Source organism: Hemitrygon akajei, chromosome 14, assembly GCF_048418815.1.
Source record: "Hemitrygon akajei chromosome 14, sHemAka1.3, whole genome shotgun sequence".
Lineage (NCBI taxonomy): Eukaryota > Metazoa > Chordata > Chondrichthyes > Myliobatiformes > Dasyatidae > Hemitrygon > Hemitrygon akajei.
The window spans coordinates 18,899,681-18,913,799 of record NC_133137.1 but is presented as its reverse complement, the minus strand read 5'-3'; the positions used below and the strand labels follow the sequence as shown (position 1 = coordinate 18,913,799).

The 14,119-nt window shown below is 41.4% G+C and overlaps 1 protein-coding gene across 1 annotated transcript; it reads left to right on the top strand.

Annotated features, from left to right (window-relative positions):
- Positions 1-7,865: 7,865 nt before the first annotated feature.
- On the top strand, positions 7,866-9,881 carry LOC140738966 (hydroxycarboxylic acid receptor 2-like). The gene has a single exon (XM_073066969.1). It carries the CDS (start codon positions 7,891-7,893, stop codon positions 8,926-8,928), a length of 1,038 nt encoding a protein of 345 aa, XP_072923070.1. The 5' UTR covers positions 7,866-7,890; the 3' UTR covers positions 8,929-9,881.
- The last annotated feature ends 4,238 nt before the right edge of the window (positions 9,882-14,119 follow it).

Below are 14,119 nucleotides of genomic sequence, written 5' to 3'. Positions count from 1 at the left end.
CTACAGGGGAGGCCACAGATGAGCGTTCATTCCCCCAATGAGGCTCCGACAAACCGAACTCCTCCAGGTTGGAAAACCGGTTGGGTAACTGTTTCATCCCATCTCTCTCTCTCTTTCTAACAAAAGTGCACCAACGCGACACCACAACGACGGCAGCTGGTGGAACTGCAGTGACCGCAAAAGACTTTTAGATATCCAGTAAACAATATATATCTACATTACCCCTAGACAACGATAGAGCTTATTTCTGATTGATTATTACTATACCTGTGCTTTAGATTGAGTTGTGACGATGTATATGATCTGAATGTTTTGTATTAATCATACGTTTGTGCCCCTTTATAAATAAAAACTTTTGAAAATAGTAGCATCAGGCTTCAGCGGACCTATCTATCTTTGCTGATAAGTCACCCGGTTACTGGGGAACGTAACACTGTCAAGAAAGCCTTCATATTTCTATTCATCATTTGCAACACTGCCAGAAGCCTAAAGAGTCTTGCAGGTGCTGAGATAGTAGAATACATAGTCAAGACCACAATCTGATATCTGCATGGACTCTCAATAAAAATAGAAACCAAGAGGACCTCCGAACACAGTGATTAAAGATATGTTTATGGTGTCACCAGCCACTTATTCCTCACCCTTGCATGTGGCTTAATAAGGGACAGACAGTATAACAATGAAACACAGAATGCAGTCATCTCATTCAGCTTCCAATAGCAACTGCTTTAAAGGTCCTGCTTTATCATATGTTTGTCTTTGCAAACAACAATGGAGTAGGTTTCAAGATGCCCCCTAAGCCAATTTTTACAAACTTTTGCAAGGTATCTAAGTCAACATTAGTTTTATATGTAGAAACACACCAATAGGAAGTGACATCAAGGTAAATGTGCAGACATTAAGTTGTAAGTGTTGCCAATTGTGAAAGTGTTACAACAGTGCTGTCTTATTGTGAACTCCAGCATCCACAATCAGTGATGCTATTTCCAAGAATGTAACAAGATCATAAGAGGTTGGAGCAGAAATTGGCTGCCCAGAGCCTTGCCTTTCCTTCTTTGCTCCACAGATGCTGCCTGACCCACTCTTTTACTCCAACAATTTGTTTTATGTTCAGCTCCTTGTGCCCACTTCACCATAATCAACATCATTTTTATTTTCAATCTTAGTGCATTAATTACATATGCTTTTAATCCCATTATATTTAGTAGTCCCTGATATAAATTTAATCAGACTAAATGAGCCACCACAACCTCTTGGCAACTGAATTCCAAATATTCTCTCTTCTCTGTTGATGCTGCTTTGCCGCTGTTCGTGTATGCAATGGGGAAGGAGGGCTCTGGAGTTTTCATGGTTTTTCTGTCATTCATTCTTTGGGGATTTCTTCTGTTTCGAGGATGTCTGCAAAGAGTATGAATTTCAGGTTGTATACTGTATACATTCCTTGATAATAAATGGAACCATTGAAACATTCTCAGCTTCAAATTGCCCGGCTGTTAATCTGAGACTGTGATCCTTGGTTTTAGACACATACTCTGGAGGCATATTCCCAACAGCCAATCTGTTAAGCCCATAAGAATGTTGTAAGCTTCATTGAAATCACCTCTCACTCCTCTAAATTCTAAAGATTGTTGGTTCACTTGACTTGTGCAGCAAACCCACCAACCCAGTTAACTGTTTTTGATTCTTGTGGTCCTGACATGGATCCTACCTAGTCTTGTCTGTGATGGGAGTGTACATCTGCCCTCGATGGTGGTAGGCTGATACCGGTGATGCACTGGGCAGATTTGACTACCCATTATAAAGCCTTCCTGCCCACTGGAGTGCCGGTTACCATACCATGTAGTGACGCAGCTTGTTAGGGTGCTCTCTATTGCACATCCGTGGAATGATGCGAGCATCAACATGCATGCTCCATCTCTCTTCAGCATCTTCAGAAAGTAAAGGTGTTGGTGAGCTCTCCTGATTATGTGGAACATGTTCTGAGACATGAGGTGTTGTGCAAGATGGGCACTCCCAGGAGTTTGAAGTGGCTCGTAATTTCCACTGCTGTGCTGCAGTTGTATGTGCATGCAACATTTTAAAGTAAAGTTTAACACAATTGAGAGAAACTCAGGTATGAAGTCTGATTTATTGCCAGTCCATAAATTAGAGCAAGTGTTTGTGAGACGGGTGGGATGGATCTTCTGGCTGCTGGAATCTTCCGGGAACCCAGTTTGCAACTGCATTGTCAACTTGTGAACTGCCTGGGTTATGTACATTTAACAGGAATGGAGTCCTGCGTACCATGGAGACGATCTGTGTGTAAAACTGTAAATTTTTTCCAGATTTAGATGTGTGCATATTGGAGATTCAAGATATCTGAAAGCACTTTATTCACAGAATATATTTTGCTGTCTCTAGTGATCATTTTCAGAAGCAAACTGGAGATATAATTAAAAAGGAGAAACCTGACATGATTATGGTAAAAGGGAGTGGCAGTTATTGGAAATCTGTTAGAAGAGCTAGTATTTGCATGATGGGTTAACTGGCCTTCTCATGGTGCACGATTCTAAGAAAGTGCAGTGTCCTTAAAACAGATTACCCAATATGCTCTGTTTCCTTTCCACATTCCAAAGATTTATGGATTAATTGTCACAGATTAAGAGAGTTGAATTCCTGCCTGCACAGATATTTGCATTTGTAAATTGTAGGAAGCTGAAGTTCAATGTAGATATCATTTATTGCACTTGGCATCCCACTGAAGGCAGCAACTACTAAATGTAAATCTCTCACTCAGCTGAGTTGCTATGGTTCCAAAACTGGAATGGGTTAAAATGTCATAGTGGGCATCCTTCAATTCTTCAGTAGCTGCACTACTTCCTGACAGGTGTTACATGGTTACCCTCCAGCAATCTGACAATGATGATGATCATCATCACCATGGAGAAAGTAGCACAGGCAAAGTTCAGAAGTTCAAAGTTCAAAGCAGATTTATTATCAAAGTACATATATGTCACCATATACAATCCTGAGATTCATTTTCTTTCAGGCGTACACAATAAATCCAGAATAGAATAATAACCATAATAGAATCAATGAAAGGCCACACCAACTTCAACCAGTGTGCAAAAGTCAACAAACTGTGCAAATACAGAAAGAAAGAAATAATAATATTAAACAAGTAAGCAACAAGTATGAACAACATGAGATGAAGAGTCCTTGAAAGTGAGTCCATAGGTTGTGGGATTATTTCAATAATAGGTCTGGTGAAATTGAGTGAAGTTATTCCATTTGCTTCAAGAGCCTGATGGTTGCGGGGTAGTAATTATTTGTTAACCTGCTGGGATGAGTGCTGAGGCTCCTGCAGCTTCTTTCTAATGGCAGCAGTGAGAAAAGAGCATGTCTTGAGTGGTGGGGGTCCCTGATGGTGGATGCTGCTTTCCTGAGACACAGCTCCATGTAGATCTGCTCAATGGTGGGGCGGGCTTTATCTGTGACGGACTGGCCTGTATTCTCTACCTTTTCCAGGGTTGTCCATTCAAGCCGAGCATAGGAGTTTGTCATCAAATCAAAGCTTTCGAGCACATCATTCTTAATTAGAAGGAATAATAGAAGAACAGATTATTATTTAAATGGTGAAACATTGTAGCATTCTGTTGTGCAGAGGGACTTGGGAGTGCTTGTGCATGAATCGCAAAAAATTGGCTTGCAGGTACAACAGGTTATTAAGAAGGCAAACGGAATGCTGGCCTTCATTGCTAGAGGGATTGAATTCAAGAGCAGGGAGGTCATGCTGCAACTATGCAGGGCACTGGTGAGACCACACCTGGAGTACTGTGTGCAGTTCTGTTCTCCATACTTGTGGAAGGATATACTGGCTTTGGAGGCAGTGCAGAGGAGGTTCACCAGGTTGATTCCAGGGATGAAGGGGTTAACCTATGAGGAGAGATTGAGTCACCTGGAACTATGCTCTCTGGAGTTCAGAAGAATGATAGGGGATCTTATAGAAACATACAAAATTTTGAAAGGGATAGATGAGATAGAAGTAGAAAAGTTGTTCCCATTGGTAGGTGAGACTAGAACTAGGGGACATTGCCTCAAGATTCAGGGGAGAAGATTTAGGACAATAGACAATAGACAATAGACAGTAGGTGCAGGAGTAGGCCATTCAGCCCTTCTAGCCAGCACCACCATTCAATGTGATCATGGCTGATCATAGACAATCAGTACCCCTTTCCTGCCCTCTCCCCATATCCCTTGACCCTGCTATCTATAAGAGCTCTATCTAACTCTCTCTTGAAAGCATCCAGAGACTTGGCCTCCACTGCCTTCTGGGGCAGAGCCCGCATATCCACCACTCTCTGGGTGAAAAAGTTTTTCTGCATCTCTGTTCTAAATGGCCTACCCCTTATTCTTAAACTGTGGCCTCTAGTTCTGGACTCACCTATCAGCGGGAACATGCTTCCTGTCTCCAGCGTGTCCAATCCCTTAATAATCTTATATGCTTCAATCAGATCCCCTCTCATCCTTACAAATTCCAGTGTATACAAGCCCAGTCGCTCCAATCTTTCAATATATGACAGTCCCGCTATTCCGGGAATTAACCTTGTGAACCTACGCTGCACTCCCTCAATAGCAAGAATGTCCCTCCTCAAATTTGGAGACCAAAACCAAACACAATACTCCAGGTGTGGTCTCACCAGGGCCCTGTACAGCTGCAGAAGGACCTCTTTACTCCTATACTCAATTCCTCTTGTTGTAAAGGCCAGCATGCCATTAGCTTTCTTCACTGCCTGCTGTATGTGCATGCTTGCTTTCATTGACTGATGTACAAGAACACCTAGATCTCGTTGTACTTCCCCTTTTTCTATCTTGACTCCATTTAGATAGTAATCTGCTTTCCTGTTCTTGCCACCAAAGTGGATAACCTCACATTTATCCACATTAAACTGCATCTGCCATACATTTGCCCACTCACCTAGCCAGTCCAAGTCACCCTGCATTCTCATAACATCCTCCTGACATTTCACACTGCCACCCAGCTTTGTGTCATCAGCAAATTTGCTAATGTTTCTTTAATCCCTTCATCTAAATCATTAATGTATATTGTAAACAGCTATGGTCCCAGCACTGAACCTTGCGGTACCCCACTGGTCACAGCCTGCCATTCTGAAAGGGACCCGTTAATCACTACTCTTAGTTTCCTGTCAGCCAGCCAATTTTCAATCCATGTCAGTACTCTGCCCCTAATACCATGTGCCCTAATTTTGCCCACTAATCTCCTATGTGGGACTTTATCAAAAGCTTTCTGAAAGTCCAGGTACACTATATCCACTGGCTCTCCCTTGTCCATTTTCATAGTTACATCCTCAAAAAACTCCAGAAGATTAGTCAAGCATAATTTTCCCTTCGTAAATCCACGCTGACTCGGACTGATCCTATTACTGCTATCCAAATGTGACGTAATTTCCTCTTTTATAATTGACTCTAACATCTTTCCCACCACTGATGTCAGGCTATAATTCCCTGTTTTCTCTCTCCCTCCTTTCTTGAAAAGTGGGACAATATTAGCCACCCTCCAATCTGCAGGAACTGATCCTGAATCTATAGAACATTGGAAAATGATTACCAATGTGTCCACGATTTCTAGAGCCACCTCCTTAATTAGCCTGGGATGCAGACCATGAGGTCCCGGGGACTTATCAGCCTTCATACTCAACAGTCTATCCAACACCATTTCTTGCCTAATATAAATTTCCTTCAGTTTATCCATTACCCTAGTTTCTTTGGCCACTATTACATCTGGGAGATTGTTTGTGTCTTCCCTAGTGAAGACAGATCCAAAGTACCTGTTCAACTCATCTGCCATTTCCTTGTTCCCCATAATAAATTCACCCGTTTCTGTCTTCAATGGCCCAATTTTGGTCTTAACTATTTTTTTGCTTTTCACATACCTAAAGAAGCTTTTACTATCCTCCTTTATATTCTTGGCTAGTTTGCCTTCGTACCTCATTTTTTCTCTGCGTATTGCCTTTTTTGTTATCTTCTGTTGCTCCTTAAAAGTTTCCCAGTTGTCCGGCTTCCCACTCATCTTTGCTATGTTATACTTCTCTTTTATTTTTATACTGTCCTTTACTTCCCTCGTCAGCCACGGCTGCCCCTTACTTCCCTTAGGATCTTTCTTCCTCTTTGGAATGCACCTTCTGCATTATTTCCTAGAAATACCTGCCATTGTTGTTCCACTATCTTCCCTGCTAGGGTATTGTTCCATTGAACTTTGGCCAGCTCCTCCCTCATAGCTCCATAGTTCCCTTTGTTCAACTGTAATACTGACTCATCCGATTTTCCCTTCTCCTTCTCAAATTGTAGGTTAAAACATATCATATTATGGTCACTACCTCCTAATGGCTCCTTTACCTCGAGGTCCCTGATCAGATCCAGTTCATTGCACAACACTAAATCTAGAATTGCCTTCTCCCTGGTAGGCTCCAGTACAAGCTGTTCTAAGAATCCATCTCGGAGGCACTCCACAAACTCCCTTTCTTGGGGTCCAGTACCATCCTGATTCTCCCAGTCTACCTGCATGTTGAAATCCCCCATGACAACTGTATCATTACCTTTGCGACATGCCAATTTTAACTCTTCATTCAACTTACACCCTACATCTAGACTACTGTTTGGGGGCCTGTAGATTAGGGTCTTTCTACCCTTAGAATTTCTCAGTTCTATCCATACTGACTCTACATCCCCTGATTCTATGTCCCCCCTCGCAAGGGGCTGAATATCATTCCTCACTAACAGAGCCACCCCACCCCCAGAGATGTGGAGAAACTGTTTTTCCCAGAGAGTGGTGAATCTGTGAAATTCTCTGCCCAGGGAAGCAGTTGAGGCTTCTTCACTAAATATACAAAGTATTTAAGAAACAGTTAGATAGGTTTTTACATAGTAAGGGAATTAAGGGCTATGGGGATAAGGCAAGTAGATGCAGTTGAGTTTATGGGCAGATCCGCCATGATCTTATTGAATGGCAGGGCAGGCTCGATGGGCCGGATGGCCAACTCCTGCTCCTATTTCTTATGTTCTTATACTGAGTAAGGGCCATAAATAACAAAAGTTTTGGGTAAAGTGGTGGAACAAAATGAATAAATAAAAGAAATTCCATGCTGTTGTTCTGGATAGCACACTAGTAATAGCCAAGTGTTTAGCTGTTAAAATACTTTACATTTATTTTGGAATAATATGGCAGGTTTTTGAAGTGCCTCCTCTAGGTTGTCCATGTCTCCAAGACAAACAGGCAAGTGGGAATCATGGTAAACTCGAGCATGGTGATAATAATGAGGGCTTGCCTTCAAATAATCCTCTCTCTGTGTACCAAGGAATGAGTGTGCACATTAAAGGTGTTGGCAGATTTTGCTGATTTGCTGAAGGCTTAAATGAATATACAAGAAGTAATCAGAGGAATGTCACAATGTCACTCTTTTTTTGCCAAGGAAATTGAACACAAATGTTGGAAGATCATGCTTCATTGCTATGGGCAGTTGTTGAGATCATATCTGGTGGATGGAGCGCAATGACAATCTTCTTACTTAAAAGTGTTGGAAGTGTTTCCGAGAAAGTATATTGGACTAAAACTTGAAATGCAATGTTTATCTTATAAAGCACACACTCAATGATCCAGGAACAGTATAGAAGCTGCCAAAAGAAAAAGTAAGCTACAAAGTGCAAGATCATGGCAATTCTGTGCTGACTACTGGACATAATTACACCTCCTTTTTAGGACTGTGGCTTTGGTATTGAACCTCCCAACGTGACGCAATAGAGAAAAATAACATACTACAAAAGCTAAAGCTTTCAAGATTTTTATTCTCATTCCGTTTGCAAATTAAGTAGTTTACAGCAATTCCCTGCACAATGGCCAACGAGACTTCATCAGTGAAGGACATTTATTATGCCTACAATCCGCCTATACTTATTTTAACATTTATCTTTGGATTCATTGGAAATGTGATTGCCTTGTGGATCTTCTGTTTTCACGTTAAATCCTGGAGACCAAACACCGTCTATTCTCTGAGCCTGGCGATTGCCGACACTCTGCTAATCTGCTGCCTGCCATTTCGAGCCGATTACTACATACGCGGGAAGAAGTGGATATTTGGTGATGTTGCGTGCCGTCTGAAGATATTCCTGATATTTCTGAACCGGACAGAGAGTGTTGTTTTCCTTACAGTTATGGCACTTAATCGCTATTTCAAAGTGATCCATCCTCACCATAAAGTGAACAAGATCTCTACAAGGACTGCAGTGAAGCTATCAATCGTTCTCTGGCTTCTAACAATGTCAATGTGTGTTCACATTCTGGTAGAACCTCGTACCTTTCCACATAACAACGTAACTAACTGTGAGCCATTTAGCAGAAAACATCCTCTCAGCGTCACAGCGTTTTGGACTAATATTATTTTCATTGTTTTCAAGTTTATTTTACCGGCTTCAGTGATCCTGTTCTCCACGTGCTCTATTACCTGGAGGCTAAGACAGATGAAATCTGAAATGAGAGTTAAATATGAAAGAGCTATGAGGCTTGTGATAGCTGTGGCGGCAGTGTTCCTCATCTGCTTCCTACCCACCGATACTGCTGTAATCGCCGTTTTAATCTCAAGCTCTTTAAATGACAGCAAATTATTTGACGTCTGTGTTCAGATATTCTACGATACGCTGTGCATAACCTATTTGAACAGTGTGCTGGACCCAGTTATTTACTACTTCTCAAGTTCAACGTTTAAAGAAACTTTGAACCAAGCTCTTATTTCTCGCAATAGCAGATTATTCAGACCAGGAAGAAAGCATTCACTGTATCCAGCGCAAGAAATGCAACAAGGCGTAGAACCGCAAGGATCTTCAGTGTGCAACACTTTTGATCACTTACGAACGGAATTATCGGAGAATTTGTGAAGCTCTGCCATTTATCTGCGCGCTTTATCTCAACCTGCTCTTGGAAGCACTGCCACACTTGAAATACTTTTTTTTTAAAGTCATGAGGTCTAACTTTGGAAAGATTGCGCTGAGATCATCCACGGTTTCCGAGATAAGCAAGAGATGACTCATTGAACCGCATTTCAAAATGCAGAAACTGCTATCAAAAATTGAATTTAAGATTCGCACATTGAAAACAATCGATGTCCGCAATAATAAAACGGACTCTCTTAATGTGTGAGAGCATCAGTAGTTATTCACTGGAAGCCACAATCAAGAGAAAATCTGCAGATTTTGGAAATCCGAGCAACACACACAAAATGTTGGTGGAATTCAGCAGGCCAAGTTTCGGCCCGGAACGTCGACTATTTACTTTTTTTCCATAGATGCTGCCTGGCCTGCTGAATTCCTGAAGCATTATGTGTGTTATTCACAGGAAATCACCGGGATGGCTTCACACTTTGCCACTGAAGGTGGTAAAATGTGCCTCCTGCACCCAGCTGCTGTGCCTCGTACAGTAAGACACATAGCAACTTCCAGCCCGTAACAGTGGCCGCCGTTCCCGCGTTTATTGTGAACCGTCGCTCGTTCCTGAGAGGACCTCCGCTCTCGCTCCCCTTGACTTCATAAATGCTTTTGATTAAAGGTCGTTAACAATAAAATCAATGGCAACGGAGGACATTGTTGAAAGGGTCTGAAGCATCTTCCACTATGGATTGGTGCTGGTCTTTGAAACATATAAAAAAGTCAAAGCTGGAAATCCTGAAACAATTCTTCTCTCAGATGAATGGCCTGGAACTGCTGTAACTGTCTCAGGATAAAGAGATATTACAACTGAGATCAGCAGAAATCCTGGACGCAAGAGGTAAAACAGATGCTGGAAATCTAGAGCGATACACACAAAGCTGGAGGAGCTCAGCAGGCCCGCAGCATCGATGCATGGGAATAAACAGTCGACATTTCCGGCCGAGACTTCGACGGTTTACTCCCATCCAGCGATGCCGCCTGACCTGCTGAGCTCCTCCAGCGCCTGACCTGCTGAGCTCCTCCGGCTTTGTGTGTGTGTGTGTGTGTGTGTGTGTGTGTGTGTGTGTGTGTGTGTGTGTGTGTGTGTGTGTGTGTGTGTGTGTGTGTGTGTGTGTGTGTGTGTGTGTGTGTGTGTGTGTGTGTGTGTGTGTGTGTGTGTGTGTGTGTGTGTGTGTGTGTGTGTGTGTGTGTGTGTGTGTGTGTGTGTGTGTTGCTCAGGAGAAATGTGTTCACTTAAAAACATTATGAACTGTTAGTATTTCTCTCCACAAAAGGGTTTTGCTTATTCGTATTGGCTACGTACAGGCCAGAGATGCATCGATTTGCGGGTATGAAAGGATGTGCAGGGGGTGTAGACGCAGGGAAGAAGACTGCTTTGAAAGATGGACCAGGAAGGTGGTCCGTTTCAAACCCTAACTCATTGTTTAACAGTTCTGAGTCAAGTAGGAACTGTTTGTGTTAGAGAATTACAATGGGCCCCAGCTCTATTTTCATATCTAGGCACATCTTTCAGATGTGTTTTGGTGTAATATTCTGAGTACTGAATGTGAATGAAGCAAACTCATATTCCAACCTCTGTGGCAATTGCTCAAAGTTCCAAAGTACATTTGTTATATGTATACGTGCTATATGCAACCTTGAGATTTGTCTCCCTACAGACTGCCACAAACCAAAGAAGCCCAACCCATTAAAAAGGAATACTGTTAAAACCCCCCAAAAATTGTGCTAACAATGAAAGGAAGCAAATAACATTCAGAACTAAAGTTCACCAAAGTGAGTTCACAGCCAGGAGGCCAGTCAACACTGCAGCTGGTCCTGGAGCCAGTTTCACTTTTATTCTTTTATTGAGGTACAGCATGGAATAGGCCCTTTTGCCCCTTTGAGCTGTGCTGCTGGGCAATCTCCTGATTGAAGTCTAGCCTAATCACAGGGCAATTTTCAACGACCAATTAACCTATCGACTGGTGCGTCTTTGGATCGTGGGAGGAAACCAGAGCACCCAAAGAAAACCCAAGTGGTTACGGGGAGAATCTACAAACTCATTAGAGGCTGCAGCAGGAATTGAACCTGCTTCGCCTGTATCGTAAAGTGTTGGGCTATCCACTATGTTACCTCAGTTCAGCGCAGAGATGAGTCAACGCACTGAGTAGTGAGCTGAACACGGGCTCACCCCTCGCCTCCAGCCCTGACACCCCGATCCTTTCAATCTGGCTCGGTGCTTAAATCGGTCAAACATTGGCTCATTCCTCACTCTCGGGCCCAGGCCCCTCTGCCTCCCCTGAACAATAATGTAGCTAAACTGTGGGCTTTGTTCACTAAGCTAATAAACTTCAACCTCAAATAAAACATGTATTGTGCATAGTTTACAAACTTAGTTCACAGATAATTCAGGAAGCAAAGCAGTGAGAGAAAGAGGAAGGTGTATCTGAATGTGTCAATCCATTAGTTTAACCATTAACATGAAAATCATTCAGTATAACTTTCCAGGAAATGAAAAGTTGCAGAGTATTGGACTATATTTTCCTTTTCCCAAGAGTAGTGTGAACACTTAAGTTGAGTATGTTGTACTCCTAGGGAGTTATTCCCTTAATAGAGAATGCCTGTACATGGCTTTGTTTAATTTGGGGAGGTTGATGTACCAGAGGGTCCTTGAAAGATTGGAGTCAGGGTCCAGTGACATGGAATGTAAGACGACTAGCAGCCTTCATCCCATTGTGATGTGTCATCAGCTTTTGCCACCTCCAATGTTGAGGTCTTGGTTGAATTGCTCTTTGTCTGGAACCTCACCCTCGACCTACCAGGAGCTAAGTTCCAGAAAGCATCGCTCTCAGAATCTCAGGGACTCACAAACTTCTCTGCCACTACAATGCAACAAGCTCGGAGAAGTTCTTCAGTAACTATACCTTGGCACCATACTGTATGTACTGTATGTTTCAAGTAGACACAAGAGACTGCCGATGCTGACATCTAAAACTAGAAACAAAAAGCTGGATAAACTCAATGGAGAGCATTGAGCATCTGTAGAGGAAAATGACATCAACATTGCAGGTTGAACCCTTCACATAGTCTTATCTTTTAATAGAGGTTTCAGATTTAAAGCATATTGACCAATTTCAGATTTACTTTAGTTAACTACATCCAACTGCAGTTAAAACAGAAAGGCCAGTCTAGTGAAGTGCTCAATAAAGAGTGTTGTGCTGGACAAATAGTGAGGAAAGAAGCAAACAAATCAATTAAATTATAAATTTTAAAAAGAAAGGAAATACCTTTTTTTTTTCAACTGTCTCTTGAAGTAACCAGGAAAAATGAAGAAATAGAGGACCAATGTGATTTACAACAGGAAAGAGGGGCTACAAAAACTGATAAATGGCTTGTGAAATTTTCCTGATGAAGGGTCTCGGCCTAAAATGTCGACAGTGCTTCTCCCTATAGATGCTCCCTGGCCTGCTGTGTTCCACCAGCATTTTGTGTGTGTTGTGTGAAATTTTCCTGTTTGGTTTGCTCAGCTTTAGGTTTATAGAAGATGCGTATTTACTATAATGACAACATAAGTCTCCCAATATGTTCAGATTAACCTCAGTTTTCACTGGAGATAAATAGTAGATTTACATATGATTTTTAAATACTTATATATTTTTTAGTTTGCATCTTTACTGATCTGTAAGATCTGCATTCTCACAATTGCTAAATTTCTACTGCAATTTTGACACTGTAATCAATAAATACACTGGTTTAGTTCATTGTGGCTAATAACTGTTACTTACACAACCACTTAAAATAGCAAATAATTCTGATGAAAGTTCTTTAATTTTCATACTAATTATGGAAGTCTTGTGGAATGATTAACCTTTTGCATCTGTGAAATTGTTTAGCCTAACTTCTAAAATTCTAGCTGACAGCAATCTATATGTTAAATTTTTAATTGATTGATATCTTTATATTATTCATTTTACTTATATCTTTAATTGAAATGATCAGAAGCTGTGGTTAACTTTTTTGTGAATATTAAAGCAACATAAAGTTTGAGTATGTTGGACTGCCTGTGTGTTTCCATTAAGAAAACCTTCATATTTCTATTCATCATTTGCAACACTGCCAGAAGCCTAAAGAGTCTTGCAGGTGCTGAGATAGTAGAATACATAGTCAAGACCACAATCTGATATCTGCATGGACTCTCAATAAAAATAGAAACCAAGAGGACCTCCGAACACAGTGATTAAAGATATGTTTATGGTGTCACCAGCCACTTATTCCTCACCCTTGCATGTGGCTTAATAAGGGACAGACAGTATAACAATGAAACACAGAATGCAGTCATCTCATTCAGCTTCCAATAGCAACTGCTTTAAAGGTCCTGCTTTATCATATGTTTGTCTTTGCAAACAACAATGGAGTAGGTTTCAAGGTACCCTAACCCAATTTTTACAAACTTTTGCAAGGTATCTAAGTCAATGTTAGTTTTATATGTAGAAACACACCCATAGGAAGTGACATCAAGGTAAATTTGCAGACATTAAGTTGTAACACAAGTGCTGCCAATTGTGAAAGTGTTACAACAGTGCTGTCTTAATGCAAATTCCAGCATCCACAATTAGGGATGACATTTTCAAGAATGTAACAAGATCATAAGAGTTTGGAGCAGAAATTGGCTGCCCAGAGACTTGCCTTTCCTCCTTTGCTCCACAGATGCTGCCTGACCCACTCATTTGCTCCAACAGTTTGTTTTATATTCAGCTCCTTGTGCCCACTTCACCATAATCAATATCATTTTTGATTTTTAATCTCCTTGCATTAATTCCATATGCTTTTACCCTCATTATATTAAATAATCCCTGATATAAATTTACTCAGACTAAATGAGCCACCACAACCTCTTGGCAACTGAATTCCAAATATCCTCTCTTCTCTGTTGATGCTGCTTTGCCGCTGTTCATGTATGCAATGGGGAAGGAGGGCTCTGGAGTTTTCATGGTTTTTCTGTCATTCATTCTTTGGGGATTTCTTCTGTTTCGAGGATGTCTGCAAAGAGTACGAATTTCAGGTTGTATACTGTATACATTCTCTGATAATAAATGGAACCATTGAAACATTCTCAGCTTCAAATTGCCCGGCTGTTAATCTGAGACTGTGATCCTTGGTTTTA